Here is a 13,857-nt window from a genome sequence, read left to right as displayed (position 1 = left end):
TAAAGGAGGTAGTCAATAACACGGAGGTCAAAGAAAATATTGGGGAAGTGATAATAAATAACACCAACTACGTAGACAGCTTTGAAATTGCGGAAAACCTAAATAAGTTTTTCGTGGACAGCATTTTGGAAATACATACCAATATAGAGTGTGTAAACTATGATTTTTTCGAGCAACGAGCTCCCACAAGTACGCTAAAATTTGAAGAGGTCTCAACGGAAGACATTCTTCAAATTTCCAAAAAATTTAAGCGGAAAATTGGGGGAAACAACCTACTTTCTGAAGGTGTTATTAAGGACTCTTCTGATTATATGGGATATTTCTATGCCCTACTTATAAATAAGAGTCTCCAGACAGGATCAGTACCGGAAGAATGGAAAATTTCATCAATAGTGCCCGTCAAGAAAGTTAGAAAAACGGTTAAAGCTGAGGAGCTTAGGCCCATCAATACTCTCCCTAGCTTGGAAAAAATGCTAGAAACCGTTGTGAAAAACCAGCTACAGTACTATGTGGAATCCAATAGAATACTCATAAAAGAACAATCTGGATTCAGAGCTAAACATTCCTGTGAGACTGCGCTGAATCTGGTGCTTTCTCAATGGAAAGAAGATCTGAACAGACACCTTAATGTAGTGGCAGTGTTTATTGATCTTAAAAGAGCATTTGAAACCGCTGATAGGGTCCGAATGTTGGATAAACTAAAATACATTGGTATAAAAAACACTGAGCTTGACTGGTTTAGAAGCTTTCTATGTAATCGTAGGCAACAAACAATAGTTAATTCAAAGATGTCTAGTAAGATAGCCGTAGACATCGGATTACCACAGGGCTCAGTTTTGGCACCCTTACTCTTTAATATATATATAAACGATATTAAAAGTTCTCTCAAACATTGTAAAATAAAACTCTTTGCGGATGATGCCTTGTTAACGATCAGTGATAGGGAACTACCAAATGCGATTGTCAAAATGCAAGAAGATCTTAATTCTTTGTATCAATGGCTGTGTTCAAATAAACTCAAACTGAATGTGAAAAAGACTAACTTTATGGTATTTTCCAGAGCGGCAAATGCTGACTCCATAAGCCGTGAATTAAAAATCAAAGATGAAAATTTCGAAGAGGTGAAAATTGTCAAGTACCTAGGAATATACATAGACAACAAACTAAAGTTTGATGAGCACGTTGAGTATACAGTCAACAAGATTGCTAAAAAAATTGGCCTTATAAAGAGATCGTGTAAGTACTTGGGAAGAAGATATAAAACGTTGGTGTACAGGTCAATAGTAGAACCGCACTTTATATACTGCCCCACGATTTTCTTCCTAGCGGGGGACTCCCATGTAGATAAGCTGCAAAAAATGCAAAACCGAGCGATGAGATTCATCCTCAACAAACCGTATGACACACCAACAAGATGTATGCTTGAAACCTTGAATTGGTTAAGCGTGAAGAAACAAGTTTTTTACCACGCTATGAAATTTGTGTACAATATTAAGAAGGGCAACCTGCCGGATTATCTTAGCGATAATCTCCGATATATAAATGAGACGCATACATATTTGTTGAGAGAGAATAACAGCTTCAGACTCCCGAAGTATAGAACAGAAGTGGACAAAAAAAATAAACAATAAACGAGCGGATTGGAAACTAGGCCTTTCCAACCGTCAACCGTCACGAAAGCGCGACTGGGTGGATCGGAAACTCGGCCTTTCTGACCACCCAGGAGATATCAATAAATGGAGTAACCCAAAAAGAATAGCGCGGATTGGAAACTCGGCCTTTCCAACCGTCTACATAACTTCCAGGAAATTGCATGCGTTTATATTGACATAAAATAATTGCAGTGATAAAGAAATAATGTTATTTAAAAATTTCTGTAGAGCATTTTGTATTTTGTATTTAATATTTAATATTTACATTTTAAATCTAAAATCTAATTATAAGAATGTTAAATCTTTGTTGCAATATAAGTCTAACCGACTGTAAAAAATAAAAAAAATAAAATAAAAAAAATAAAATTCTTCCTCAAGCATCTTCTGCATACAAGCTGCATCGAACGTAGTTTCGAAGTGCAGGAGCAACATGGACTTTTTTCGGTTGTAATAAAGCCGAATAGTTCCCTAATTAAAAGATACCTGCTATATACATATGTACATATAAACACACGATGCTGCAGAACTACCTCTTGTGGTTGGTGATCCAGAAGGCTAGGGTGACTATCCAACACACCCATATCAACCATTTTATTGCTATCTGAAAAGGCTGATTTCCCTATAACACCCACCACAACCAACTTCTCATCATTTTGGAAGAGCAGTTCACTGGATGAATTAATTCAAGCAATTATTAGGCCATCGAATATTGTTTAATACCAGGTACTTTACTTACGCCAGTTCCGCGGGTATGTGTGGAAATGTCCAACTTTGGTATTCAGGCATGGTTCGGTAATTGTAAAAATTTCAGTAGGAGAGAAATTAGGTCGTAATTATTATTTTTTTAATTTTTTTTGGGTTTTGGGTTGTGTTGGCAAAGTGGAGCGCTGCATAAGCCAGGTTATTCCTCTACGATGCGAAGCGTATCATTCGCTGCTTTTTTATCTCCTCTTGCTTTTCTGGGTGATAATACTTCTTTCTCCTTGGGAAGTTAGCAGACGTCTTGTTAAATAGTTCGTAATTAAAAGCACAGTATACCAGTAGAAAAGGTTTTTGTTGTTGTGGCTGTTAATTTGGTCCCCATAAAGGACTTGAGGGTTGCGAGCAACTATTTTGCCGCATTCAGGGTGCTGTGCAGCAAAATAATGTGGTGAAAAATGTTAACATCGGATAAATGGCGAGAGAAATATTGTTATGCGCTTTATAAGTAACCATGAACGTAATAAAATGTTTCATACTTCAATACAACTAATTAGCGCTATTTTTGCAATTCGAAATGATCTTAAAAATATTTGTAGTGAAATATGTACTTTATGAGTTAAATGGAAACTATCTTATATGTAAAAATATATTCCGATTTACTTCAAATAAATGATGTAAAATGTTTTATATATGGATCTAATTTTAAAAATAAAATTTATTACTTTCATCTACATTGTTTTTATTGTAAGTTTTCACGAGTAGTTGCACTTTTCTGCAATTGTCTCTGGCCGACTATACATGTTAAAGCCAAATAATTTCACAATTTGTACCCTATTAAAGGTTTATATTTTAATAAAATGTGATCAATTATTTAAGAATATATATATTCCGATCAAACTATAGTACTGAATGCTTGACAAATAATTATTTAAATCAAATGATCAATAGTGAACGCACTCGGAGTGAATTTTGGAACACGGAGCGAAATATGCATATTAAGACTAAATAATTTCTAACTTTCTACCATATTATACGTTTATATTTCAATGTAACATGTTTAATTACTGAAGAATATATAAACTCCGAACAAACTTCACTACTGAATGCTTGACAAACAATATTTGAATCAAAAGATCAATAGTGAACGCGCTCGGAGCGAATTTTGGAACACGATATAAATGTTAAGACTAAAAAATTTCTTATAAGCTTATGTTTTAATATAATACAATTAATTACTGAAGAATATATTAACTCCGATCAAACTATAGTATTAATTGTATGACAAACTATTTAAATCAAATGATCAACAATGAACGCGCTCGGAGGAAATTTTGGAACACTTCATAGAATATTTACAGAGGAAGTATATTATTTGGTAGAGATCAAAATGTATTTAACAAAGTGTGATTGAATTTGATATTGCTCTCAGAAGAACCATCCTATAGTCAAATTGAAAAAAAAATTTTATGCATTTTGAATCGTTTGTTTATATTTTTTACATAATATTAAGAGAGCCGCACTGAGTTGTCAATAACACCTTGTTTAATACACCCATGATACAAATATTTAAAGGTAAAAGCGCTTGCTAAATTCGTCGGCCATCATTTATTTTTTGAAATTTGTCTATTTTATAAAATTGAAATTTTGAGAGCAACTCAAATGCCAAATAAAAGTAAAACAAAAAACAAATAGATGAAAATATTGAAATTTTCATTTATTTGAGACTGAAAATGAGAATGTATTTGTGAGATTGGAAATTTGAAAACATTTTTGTAATGTTAGCAAACTTCAAAAATGTTCAGGCTGCCTCTCAGCGGTTTTACCTTCAGATTTTTGTATCATGGATACACCTCGAGATATCACGAACAAGTTTTCCTTTGTTTATTTTTACTTAAAGTCCTTAAATATGTATCTTGATTTCTGTAGAATACGTATTCATTTTTTTAACCTTTTTAAAAAAAGGCAGGACAGTCGGATCTACGTAACCAGAACGACCTGAATGAGCATTAAAGTCGGTTGTATTTTTGCTCAAAATTACTTGTTATTATTCAGATACAGTTTCGCTACTATTTAGAGATTTCTCGACATACTTGTTCACATTACTGTTATTTATTATTTTTCTTATTAGTCGTTTATATGTTTAGGACTTACTGTGGGTGCTTTAAGATTCATTTTGTAAATATGTATGTACATATAAAAAACAATTGCGATATTTTATTTTATTTTAAATTATGAATTTTATTCGTGCAATTTTTTATGTTTAATAGTTTTGAGATTTTTTGGTTCTGTTGTATTCTTTTATTGCATATCTTTAACTCTTTTACTTTAAGTTATAATGTTGAAGATAAGCCTTCTGCCTTTGTCAAGCACTTTAGCTAGGTACGAGAAATTTAGCATATGCACGTAAGAGCATAGGGTAGGTATAGGGCTGTGCTGCCCCGATTCTCCAACATCTTGTCAAAGGAGAAAATATATTGGTGGCGGAATCCATCGTAGTCCGATTTTTCATAAAATCTACAAAAAAGCGATCACTGAATCTGAACTGCTATGAACGTGTGTATTCAAAGCAAGCACTGTGTTCGTAGCTACTCGAATTTAATTGCATTTTCATAGATTTCACGGAAAATCGGACTACGATGGATTCTATGACAGCCTTGATTAGTTCGTGCCAATATAGCAACTCAGTTACCAGCTTTCAGTTGCTAGTTGCCATCGGTAATACCATTTCAGCCACTGGCCAACCCACTGAAGTTCGGTTGTCCTCCGTAATCGACCCATAAAATCGGAGTCGAATATGCATGCATGTTCTGCAGAACGATAAATATTTTGTAAATGTGTGCTCTGTCCGCTAACGAATTCCATCCATGTGTGAAATATCGTATGTGAAGCCTCCGTCTAACTTAACGATTGTCAAAGGCACGCCAGAAGATGTTTCATCATATGTTTTCGACCATCGTCTTCTTCGAGTAAGTTCATCGATTCCAAAAACTTTACAACCTCTATGTGCATTTACCAAGAGGAAAAACCGCAGGGATTGCAGTAGTTCTTGCAATCACCGTTGATGATGCTGTGCTTGTAATTAATAGTCTGAAAAGGCAGAAAATTGCATTAAACAAATGTTAAACACATCAAATAAATAAATTTCAATAATTTGTTTACCATTTTACAAACCGAATTACCAAGAAATAGAAACTCACCGCTTTGCGATACAGAAATAATAACCAACAGGGGTGCATTTTCTTGGTAAACAACAGAAGCGCTCAGAGCAATCTGATCCACAAATTATTTTCTGAAAAATAAGACTTGAAAAGAGTTTTTAAACATGATTATCACATTATCTAATTAGCGCACACTATCGAGTTTATTTCTAGTAGAATATAATTGTATTATCTCAGACTTTTTTTCAATGTTTTCTAATATTCGTTCTTTTGGAATGCAAAAGCAACCATGCGCTCAATTTCTTGTGGGGAAATTTGGCCCCCATAAAGGACTTTCACCACGAAACAGCTACAAAAACAAAAACCTTTTCTACTGGTATACTGTGATTAAAAGCGTATTTTAGCGAAAACTTCAAAATTGCACACTTGTTTACATCGAAAGCAACAGCTGATTTTTACTTTCCATTTACAGTTAGGGATAAATCGATACGTGTAAATCTAAGTATATACTCGATACTTTTCTCAATTTACCAAGTAGTTTTTTACTCGATACTTTTTACTGCGATCCAAGTAGGTATCGAAAAAACGGCGATTTTTGTTGCCGTGTTGCTCATAAAGATGGGCGATCTCGTGACTTTTGAGGAGCAACGTTACTTGTGACTGTGACTTTGCAGTCACAGTGATTTTCATCCGTGACTGTGACAAAAAAGTGGCAAACGGTAATCTTTTACCGAGTGAACTAACCCTACAAGAATTGTGTGATGGAAACTAACACATTCTCATTTACCTTACTAACACATATACAAATTTTGCGTTGGTAAAAAGAGACAACTAAATAATGCCATAAGTCTGAGGAAGACGGAACACAAATGTTTACATCAGATTTTTCCCACTGCCCTTTAGAGTTTGATAGAAACTTGTAGGTAGCCAGTGACAGAAATCTCTATTAGTCTTGCCACTCAAATGATTTGTCAAATGATAGTCACTGTTCTTGCAGGGAAGGGCATTATTAATTTATTTGGCATTACTGACTATTTTCGTCGTTTGTTTTGGTCATTCCCACTCGTTTTTAATGGTGTGAAATTCTAATACCAAACATCGTAAATCAGATTTTAGTCTTAAATAACTGGTTGCAGTTTCTCAATGTGTAATTCCCTGCAAAAATCGCGACTACTCCATGCATGCGTGTAAAGAGTACTCCCTAAGGACCAAAGAGTACTCCAAAATTAACCACAATTCATATAAAAAATATGGTCCAATTAACATTGCGATGTCCTAGGGCAGGACCATATACTCCATCCCTGCATTACAACAGAGTAGCACAAAACTACTCCAACATATTAACAATGGCATTGTTGTTATATTTTTTCGTTTGTACACGCTTTTGTGTTTCACTTCTCAAATGCTTTTTCGAAATTAATAAAAACCAAGACAAAAATTAAAAATTACATGTTGCCTCTGACGGCATTCGAACTCGAACATGCTGGGAGCTAAGAACTAACAGCGAGCATCTCTACACGTTCAGCTAAAGCCAGACATGCAAATGTGCTTTAAAATGCTCAACTTCAATCACATTTCATTAAAACAAGAGCAGTGATCGGATAACAAACAATAAGCTGGCGCAAACACACGAGTTGGTCCGCTATAGCATGACAGAGGATCACTTTTGTAACTACTCCAATTTACCACAAATAGACTACATGGTCCAACAATTTTTGCAGGGTTGCGACGGCTACTTTATCACAGTCACAGTTCGTAGCTGTTGCCGTGACTGTTACTGCTATTGTTGAAGGCGCAATCCTACTACAAAAACATCAATGCCACTGTTCCCTTGTCACAGTCTGTCAAGGTGACTTTTTGGAAGTTGTCACAGCAGCTACCCGTGACTTTTGAGTAACCGTGACAAAGTCACAGGTACGCAAATATCTGAGAACCTCTAGTTGCTCATGCTCGGGCAACACGCGTTGTGCTCTCGTTCGTCTGTGTAAATTGAACCGTTGTTCGCAGCTGACAACAACAATTGCATACACACAAATCGCCGTATAAATGAAACGAGCAACACCAAAAGGGAATGTGAAAAATCGCGTCGACAAAAGTATCCGTGTATAAACACAGTCTAAGCGCAAAATTTACTATGCTTCAGCATCTTCTTTGAAAAGCCACCCGTTAGAGGAATGGGAAGCTATGCGCACTACACAAGCGAGCCCGTTTATACATAACGGTTGTTGGGTCATCTGTCCCTTGCTAGAGGCTTTTCTAAAAACAGGTACAGGCATTTTCTAAAATTCGAAAATTTCAACGTATCGCATTAACTTCTTTTACGGTTTGGAATCATAATATTCACACTTTTCATCAGATATAACTAAAAAATATTTGGCAAATCAATTCGAGTTCAAAGTTTCGAATTTCAGAACATGCCCGTATATCTAAATCTCGAAACCGCCTTTCAGGAAAACACTTGTAAAAGTTGAGTTTATTGGAGTAATATGACAAAAAAGGGGTTATTTTCTTAAACTTATTTTATATGAAAAAACTTTATCTATTAATCTTGTAAAAATGTAATCTATTGTTTTTGTATGAATAAATATAAGAAGATAAATTATCTTGTAAAAATGCATATTTTTTGTGAAACAAATTCAATAACTTTGAAAAATCTGCAAAATCGTAGTTCTATGTACGAGTAATCAATACCTTTCCGATACTGAGTAGGTATCGATACCTTGTTTGATACAAGTACAAGTGCTGATTTGAGTATTACCTTGAAGGTATCGATTTATCCCTATTTACAGTGGCTTATTTGGTAGCCTTCTTCGCAAATCACTTGCTTATTGTGAATGCCTTGCTTATAAAGAAGGAGTTTGTTTATGGCTTATTTGCTGGTCGATTTGGTATCTATATTGGATTTGCAGAATAATTTTTCCAGTTCGTGGATCAATTAATTAGATTAAAAGTTTTTATTCGCAGTCGAAAAAAATGGGTTGCGATGGAGGTACCATTCCGCGTCGGGATGAGCTGGTGCGGACTGCTAAAAAACCGGAACAGGTGCGTGCCAATGGATGGCTTATTATTAGTATTAGAGGGTAACTATTTGAACATTAATTTCTCTTCTCTTTTCACACTAATTCCATAAAGATAAAGATGCAGAACGCGAGTTTCGTTGGCTACATCGTGCCCTTACCCAACAGCGTTTACAAGAGCCAACTGTAATGTGCAGCCTTGGACGTTTATACTCCAAGCAAAGCCTCATTGAGCAATTATTGGAAAAAGATAAAATGCCTGAATCTATCAAACACATTCGCAATCTTAAAGATATAAAAAGTCTCAACTTAACACCAAATCCAGCTTACACTGATGAAGATAAAACCGAGGGTCTGCTGGACACACGACATGCTCGTTATATTTGCAAATTAAGTGGCCTTGAAATGTCTGGTAAATTTCGTTTTGTGGCGTTGTGGACTTGTGGTTGCGTCATAGCTGAGCGTGCAATTAAGCAAATTAAACGTGACAATAGTGGTGGTAGCACAAGCCCTCTTTGTTTAATACCCTTTGGTATCGAAGATGTGGTTATTCTCAATGCAGCAGATGAAGACTTGGAACTGATGCAAGCTAAGATGGAGATGCGTAATGTAAAACGTAAGACCTGTAAAAAGGATAAGAAGGAGAAAAAGGAAAAGAAGATGAATGAAACTTTCACTGGTAAAGAGGGGACGGCAAAGCAGGAACAGATAAAACAGAAGATATAAACGAGGAGAAAAGCACCATAACGAACGGGAAGCTTACTAAAAAAGAAAAGCTGTGCGCAAATGGACCTTCAACAAGCAAAACTGCAGCAGCTGGAACAAAAATGAAACTTGTTGCCAATTTAAAACGTGTAGGTGCGGCTGAGGATGCTTTAGAAGATCCAGAGATGAAACGTTTGAAAAACGACTACAGCGTTGCAAAGGACCCTAAGGCTAGCGATGTATACAAGTCCTTATTTACCACACATAAAAGCGAAAAAGAACAATCTCGCGCACATTGGGTTACCTACAATCCGTTTTATAATTAACCACATTTCTTTAAAAATTATAAAATCTTGCATTAGAATTGCCTCAGATATATGTATATCCATGATACAAAAAATATCATGTGTATATCTACAAAATAAGTATGTATATTCACAAAATAAACTAATAATAACCCCGTATATCAGTAGTTTACATTCGAAATGAAAACGGGATCATCATGTATGCAAGCAAAAATTGTATTTCTTTAAAATCATGCTGTGGACATAGGTAAAGAATTATTAAATACAAACAATACTGAAATAGAGCAGGTAAAAAATGCCAAAGCTGGTGTATATACTAATTATTAAAATAAGCACATATGTATGCATGTACTTAAATATGTAAAATTAGACGAACAGCAGTATATATATATGTATGTATGTAGAATGCATAGCAAATAAATTATCTGAGTTTGGCGTCCTCTGATATAATGTTATTGTTGCCAGGATACGGTATTCTATACAAATATTTTTAAAGACATAATATAATTCATTCCTCGGTTTCCACTTCTTCTTCAGCGCCATAATCCTCGTAAGATTCTGGGTCGAATTCCTGCTTAATGATATCCAATTCTGATATTTGTGCACTTTCTTTATATTCTCTATCCGGTTCAAAGCTTCCGGTTTCCTCTTCCTCCACTTCAACTTTTACTACGCCATTACCCATATCCACATCCATTGCAATATGTTGCAAAGCACCGCCATTCGCGCTGCGCAGCATTAACTGCAGTTGCTGCATGTACTGTTGCTCCTGCAATCGACGTTCCTCTTCGCTGACATTATCGGACGTCATCTGCATTTGTGCCGCAGCACTGCGAACACTGTTATTCAACAGCACAGCATGCTTCTGTGTAACGTGTAATGCCAATGAGTTTACATCTTTATGTAACACGCCACAAAATATACAAACGAGAGTTTCCTGCGATTGCATGAGACCAGTTGGAAACGGTAAATTACTGGCCGCATTCGCCGTCGAATCAGTCTGTCCTGCTGCCAGATGGGCCTGTATATGTTTATTGAGATACGCCTGTTGACTATAGGATTTTCCGCATATATGACAAGGATACGACTTTTCACCCGTATGAATTTTCATATGCACACTAAGACTGGATGCCTGCGTGAAAGCTTTATCGCACAGTTTACATTGGAACGGTCGTTCACCGGTATGAATGCGCATATGTATGCCAAGACTACCAGATTGGGTGAAAGAACGATCACAGATGGAGCACGTAAACGGCTTTTCTCCCATGTGGCACTTCATGTGCTGCACTAACTCAGAGGATGTGCGAAAAGCTTCATGGCAGATGGAACACTGATAGACAAGTTCTTGTGTATGCATTTGTAAATGCTTCTCGAGTAAATCTTCCTGTTTAAAGGATTTGTCACATTCAGGACAATTAAATACTTCAGTTTCATCATGCGGCTTCAGATGTAACACAAGAGAGCTGGAGTTTATAAAGCCTATGTATGATGTAGATTTTTAAAACTCAATAACGAAATGAATAGAAGTTTTAATAAGTTATACAACTCACCTTTATCACATAAATGACACTGATGAGGCTTGCGTACGGAGTGAGAACGAACGTGCACCATTAGGCTGCTTGACTGGGTAAATGCCTTTGAGAGAGAAGATTTTAGAGAAGTTTTAGAATTTTGGCATTTCATTAATTAAAAAAAAAAATGTTTAAATTACCTTTGGACACATTTCGCATTTATACGGTTTCTCGCCGCTATGAATTCGAATATGCGTATTTAAGCTGCCAATATGGGTAAATGTTTTCTCACAGATGGCGCATTTGAATGGCTTATTGGTGATGTGACATCGAACATGTTTGGAAAGATCGCCCGCATTTTGAAAGGAGGCCTCACAATGTGCGCACTGAAAACACTTCTGATCACCATTAGCCAAAGCAGCAAGCTGAGCGTTCTGTGCAGCGCTGCGCCTTCCCCTTCCCGGCTTAATCACGACAGGTGTTATGCTTGTATTTGATTGCAAAGGTTGTACTGTGTGACACGGATTAAGCAAAATAATCGAAGTATATTCACGTGGATCTGCAGTCTTAAATTTAAACATTGGAAAGGCAGACTCACTAGGGATACTCAAGGAGCTCGTCGACTCGCCACCAACAATTTCTTCATAAATAGCCGGCGGCACGGTGTTAGTGCTTACTGTGGTTATGCGAGTATTATCCTCACCGCAACCGTGCCCTTCATTTGAAATGGAGTCTTGGGTATTAGAATTCGAATTGGAGGCTGTTACAGTGGAGGAGCTGCTACTAGAACTCTGCGATGAGCTGCTCGACGAGTAATCGTCCGAGTCAGAATCGCTATCCGAATCATCATCCTCGCCATCGCCACCCATATCGACTATTTCGCAAACTGGCTCAAGCACCCAACTATAATCTTGGTCATCGTCTTCGGATGGGATTTTATCAATCCCTTCGGCTTCTGATGGTTGTGGATGTTGGCTGTTCATGTGCTGGTACAGCATATAAGGGTTCACAAAATACGCCGGACAACACATACAATGAAATGTTAAATCCGGCTGCGATGGAGACTGATCCGGTTTTGACGGTGCCGCCGTAGAAACGGACAAATCTTTTAAGGCAGGTATTATAGGCGTTATGGTGAGTGGAAGATTCATATTTGGGATATTGTACGGGTTCAACTGAACTGCCATGATAATTGATTATTGGCTGTATATCTAGTATTTTCGAGCTACATAAATCCCCGCAAACATATTCTGAGCGTTCAGAATATATGAGTCCGAAAGGTGTCCTAGGTAGGTAAGAAATATGAGTTTCAAAAACAAAAAATTTTTTACTCTTATATGAATCTTTTAGGATTCATATATGAGCCAAGTTATGAGCCAGCACCTTGTGCCAATATAAAAACAATAAAGATTTGAAATTTATATCTAAACTTGTTTATACAGAAATTGAAAATAATTACAAAACAAAAAATTAACAAAATTTAGCTTCAGCTGCTGCTATTGAATGCATGTTGGAATGTGTATATGCATGTAAGTATGTATGTATGTTATTTGCAAGGACTTTTTGCGGAATGCCTTTGCAAATATAGTGAGTTGAATAAGACTCAAAGAGCAATCTAAAATAAGAGTCCGAATGTAGCAATTTATGAGGCCGATAAGGGTCTCAAAAAGAGTCATATATGAGGCCAAAACTTGTTTTAAAAGAGTCCAAAATGAGCCGTATATGAGGCCAATAAGAGTCCAATATGACTCATATTGAGGCTCATTTGATGTATGAATTTAAGCTCATATAAGTCGACATTCGTAGGAAGGGAAACACTCATACCGGACTCTTAAATGAGCTCATTATGAGCGTAATAGCTCCGAAATAGGACTCCTTAAAGACTCATTTATGACTCCAAATGTTTGCTGGGATGTAGGTATGTATATGTATGTATATACGTATTTATGTACATATTTAAGGCTGAAAGAAATACGTAAATTATTATTTTTTATTGAGGTGAACATTAATTTAAATACATGGCTTTGCAATTTTCACTTTAAATGTCTACATTAACAAATCTTACCTTCTATTTGAACTTTTAAAATGTATTGGGGTGTTCACAGTTCGTTCCAAATTGTGTCTGAAAATATAGACGTCTACATTTTGAGACATCTTTAGCATCAAACTGTGAGCACCCCTTTCTAGCAGTCGTCGCAAAATCGACTCAAAACTTTGCTGGTGTTGCCAGACATTTCCTCTTTGCGTGCATTTTTTATATATCGCCTTTCGATTTTGTTTCTGAAAAATTGTAATTATTTAGATTAATTACCTAATTCCTAATATTTGTTATTTCTTTCCCTTGATTTGTTTCTTTTCGTCAGAAATTACGCTCAAATTAAATGCAAATACAAAAAACGTGCGCAATAAATAAAAAAAATTTCATTAGTATTGCCATAATGCAACCCTGCTGCGAGGTTGCAAAATGTAGACGTGTAAAAAACATACCTTTGAGTGTGACAAAATGTAGACGGCGTCGTTTTCCAATTTTGTATGGGAAACAACAACACCACAGATTTTACGGTTAGAAAATGTCTTAAAATGTAGACGTCTACATTTTCAGACACTATTTGGAACGAACTGTGAACACCCCATATGTATTTATTATGAATTTTAGCACTTCGATTTGTAGTTTTTCGCAGACTATTATTTTATTAGATAACGCATATCCTTCGTGGCAACTTCATCGAACGGACTTCGTGACAGCCTTTTACTACTTCAGTCGAGAAAATTTCAGTTTTATTAAGTATAAATATCCACTTGATATT

The 13,857-nt window shown here is 36.0% G+C and overlaps 4 protein-coding genes and 1 long non-coding RNA gene across 6 annotated transcripts in view; 1 reads left to right on the top strand and 4 right to left on the bottom strand.

Annotated features, from left to right (window-relative positions):
• The window catches only part of LOC118741369 (protein SMG8-like), an 8,611-nt gene extending 5,876 nt beyond the window's left edge, over positions 1-2,735 (bottom strand). Inside the window, 3 exon segments of the mRNA XM_036473320.1 lie at positions 2,024-2,120; positions 2,183-2,321; positions 2,389-2,735. Of these exon segments, the coding sequence (XP_036329213.1) occupies positions 2,024-2,120; positions 2,183-2,321; positions 2,389-2,438 (286 nt within the window). The 5' untranslated portion in view covers positions 2,439-2,735.
• Positions 2,736-4,614: 1,879 nt separating this feature from the next.
• LOC118741763 lies at positions 4,615-5,866 on the bottom strand. The gene is made up of 3 exons (XR_004993340.1): positions 5,552-5,866; positions 5,044-5,441; positions 4,615-4,807 (listed from the first exon to the last, which is right to left on the bottom strand). It is a non-coding gene; the product is annotated as an uncharacterized LOC118741763 (long non-coding RNA).
• Positions 5,867-8,331: 2,465 nt separating this feature from the next.
• On the top strand, positions 8,332-9,617 carry LOC118741368 (replication termination factor 2-like). Its single transcript, XM_036473319.1, has 3 exons — positions 8,332-8,554; positions 8,641-9,191; positions 9,239-9,617. The coding sequence occupies exons 1-3, from the start codon at positions 8,486-8,488 to the stop codon at positions 9,558-9,560; spliced, it is 942 nt and encodes a 313-aa protein (XP_036329212.1). The 5' UTR covers positions 8,332-8,485; the 3' UTR covers positions 9,561-9,617.
• Positions 9,618-9,647: 30 nt separating this feature from the next.
• Positions 9,648-12,309, bottom strand: LOC118741367 (zinc finger protein 260-like). Of its 2 annotated transcripts, XM_036473318.1 has the most exons (4): positions 11,649-12,308; positions 11,251-11,561; positions 11,090-11,174; positions 9,648-11,018 (listed from the first exon to the last, which is right to left on the bottom strand). In XM_036473318.1, exons 1-4 carry the CDS (start codon positions 12,235-12,237, stop codon positions 10,048-10,050), a joined length of 1,956 nt encoding a protein of 651 aa, XP_036329211.1. In that variant the 5' UTR covers positions 12,238-12,308; the 3' UTR covers positions 9,648-10,047. The 2 variants fall into 2 exon arrangements, with proteins under 2 accessions (XP_036329211.1, XP_036329210.1); XM_036473317.1 differs by having other exon boundaries at positions 11,251-12,309.
• Positions 12,310-13,006: 697 nt separating this feature from the next.
• The window catches only part of LOC118742129 (nuclear pore complex protein Nup107-like), a 3,563-nt gene continuing 2,712 nt past the window's right edge, over positions 13,007-13,857 (bottom strand). Inside the window, 1 exon segment of the mRNA XM_036474089.1 lies at positions 13,007-13,012. Coding sequence (XP_036329982.1) covers positions 13,007-13,012 — 6 coding nt within the window.

This window comes from Rhagoletis pomonella, unplaced genomic scaffold, assembly GCF_013731165.1.
Source record: "Rhagoletis pomonella isolate Grant_MI unplaced genomic scaffold, Rhpom_1.0 Rhpom_scaffold_00006, whole genome shotgun sequence".
In the NCBI taxonomy this organism is placed as follows: domain Eukaryota; kingdom Metazoa; phylum Arthropoda; class Insecta; order Diptera; family Tephritidae; genus Rhagoletis; species Rhagoletis pomonella.
The sequence above is the reverse complement of the archived record's forward strand: the minus strand, read 5'-3'. Positions and strand labels throughout refer to the sequence as shown.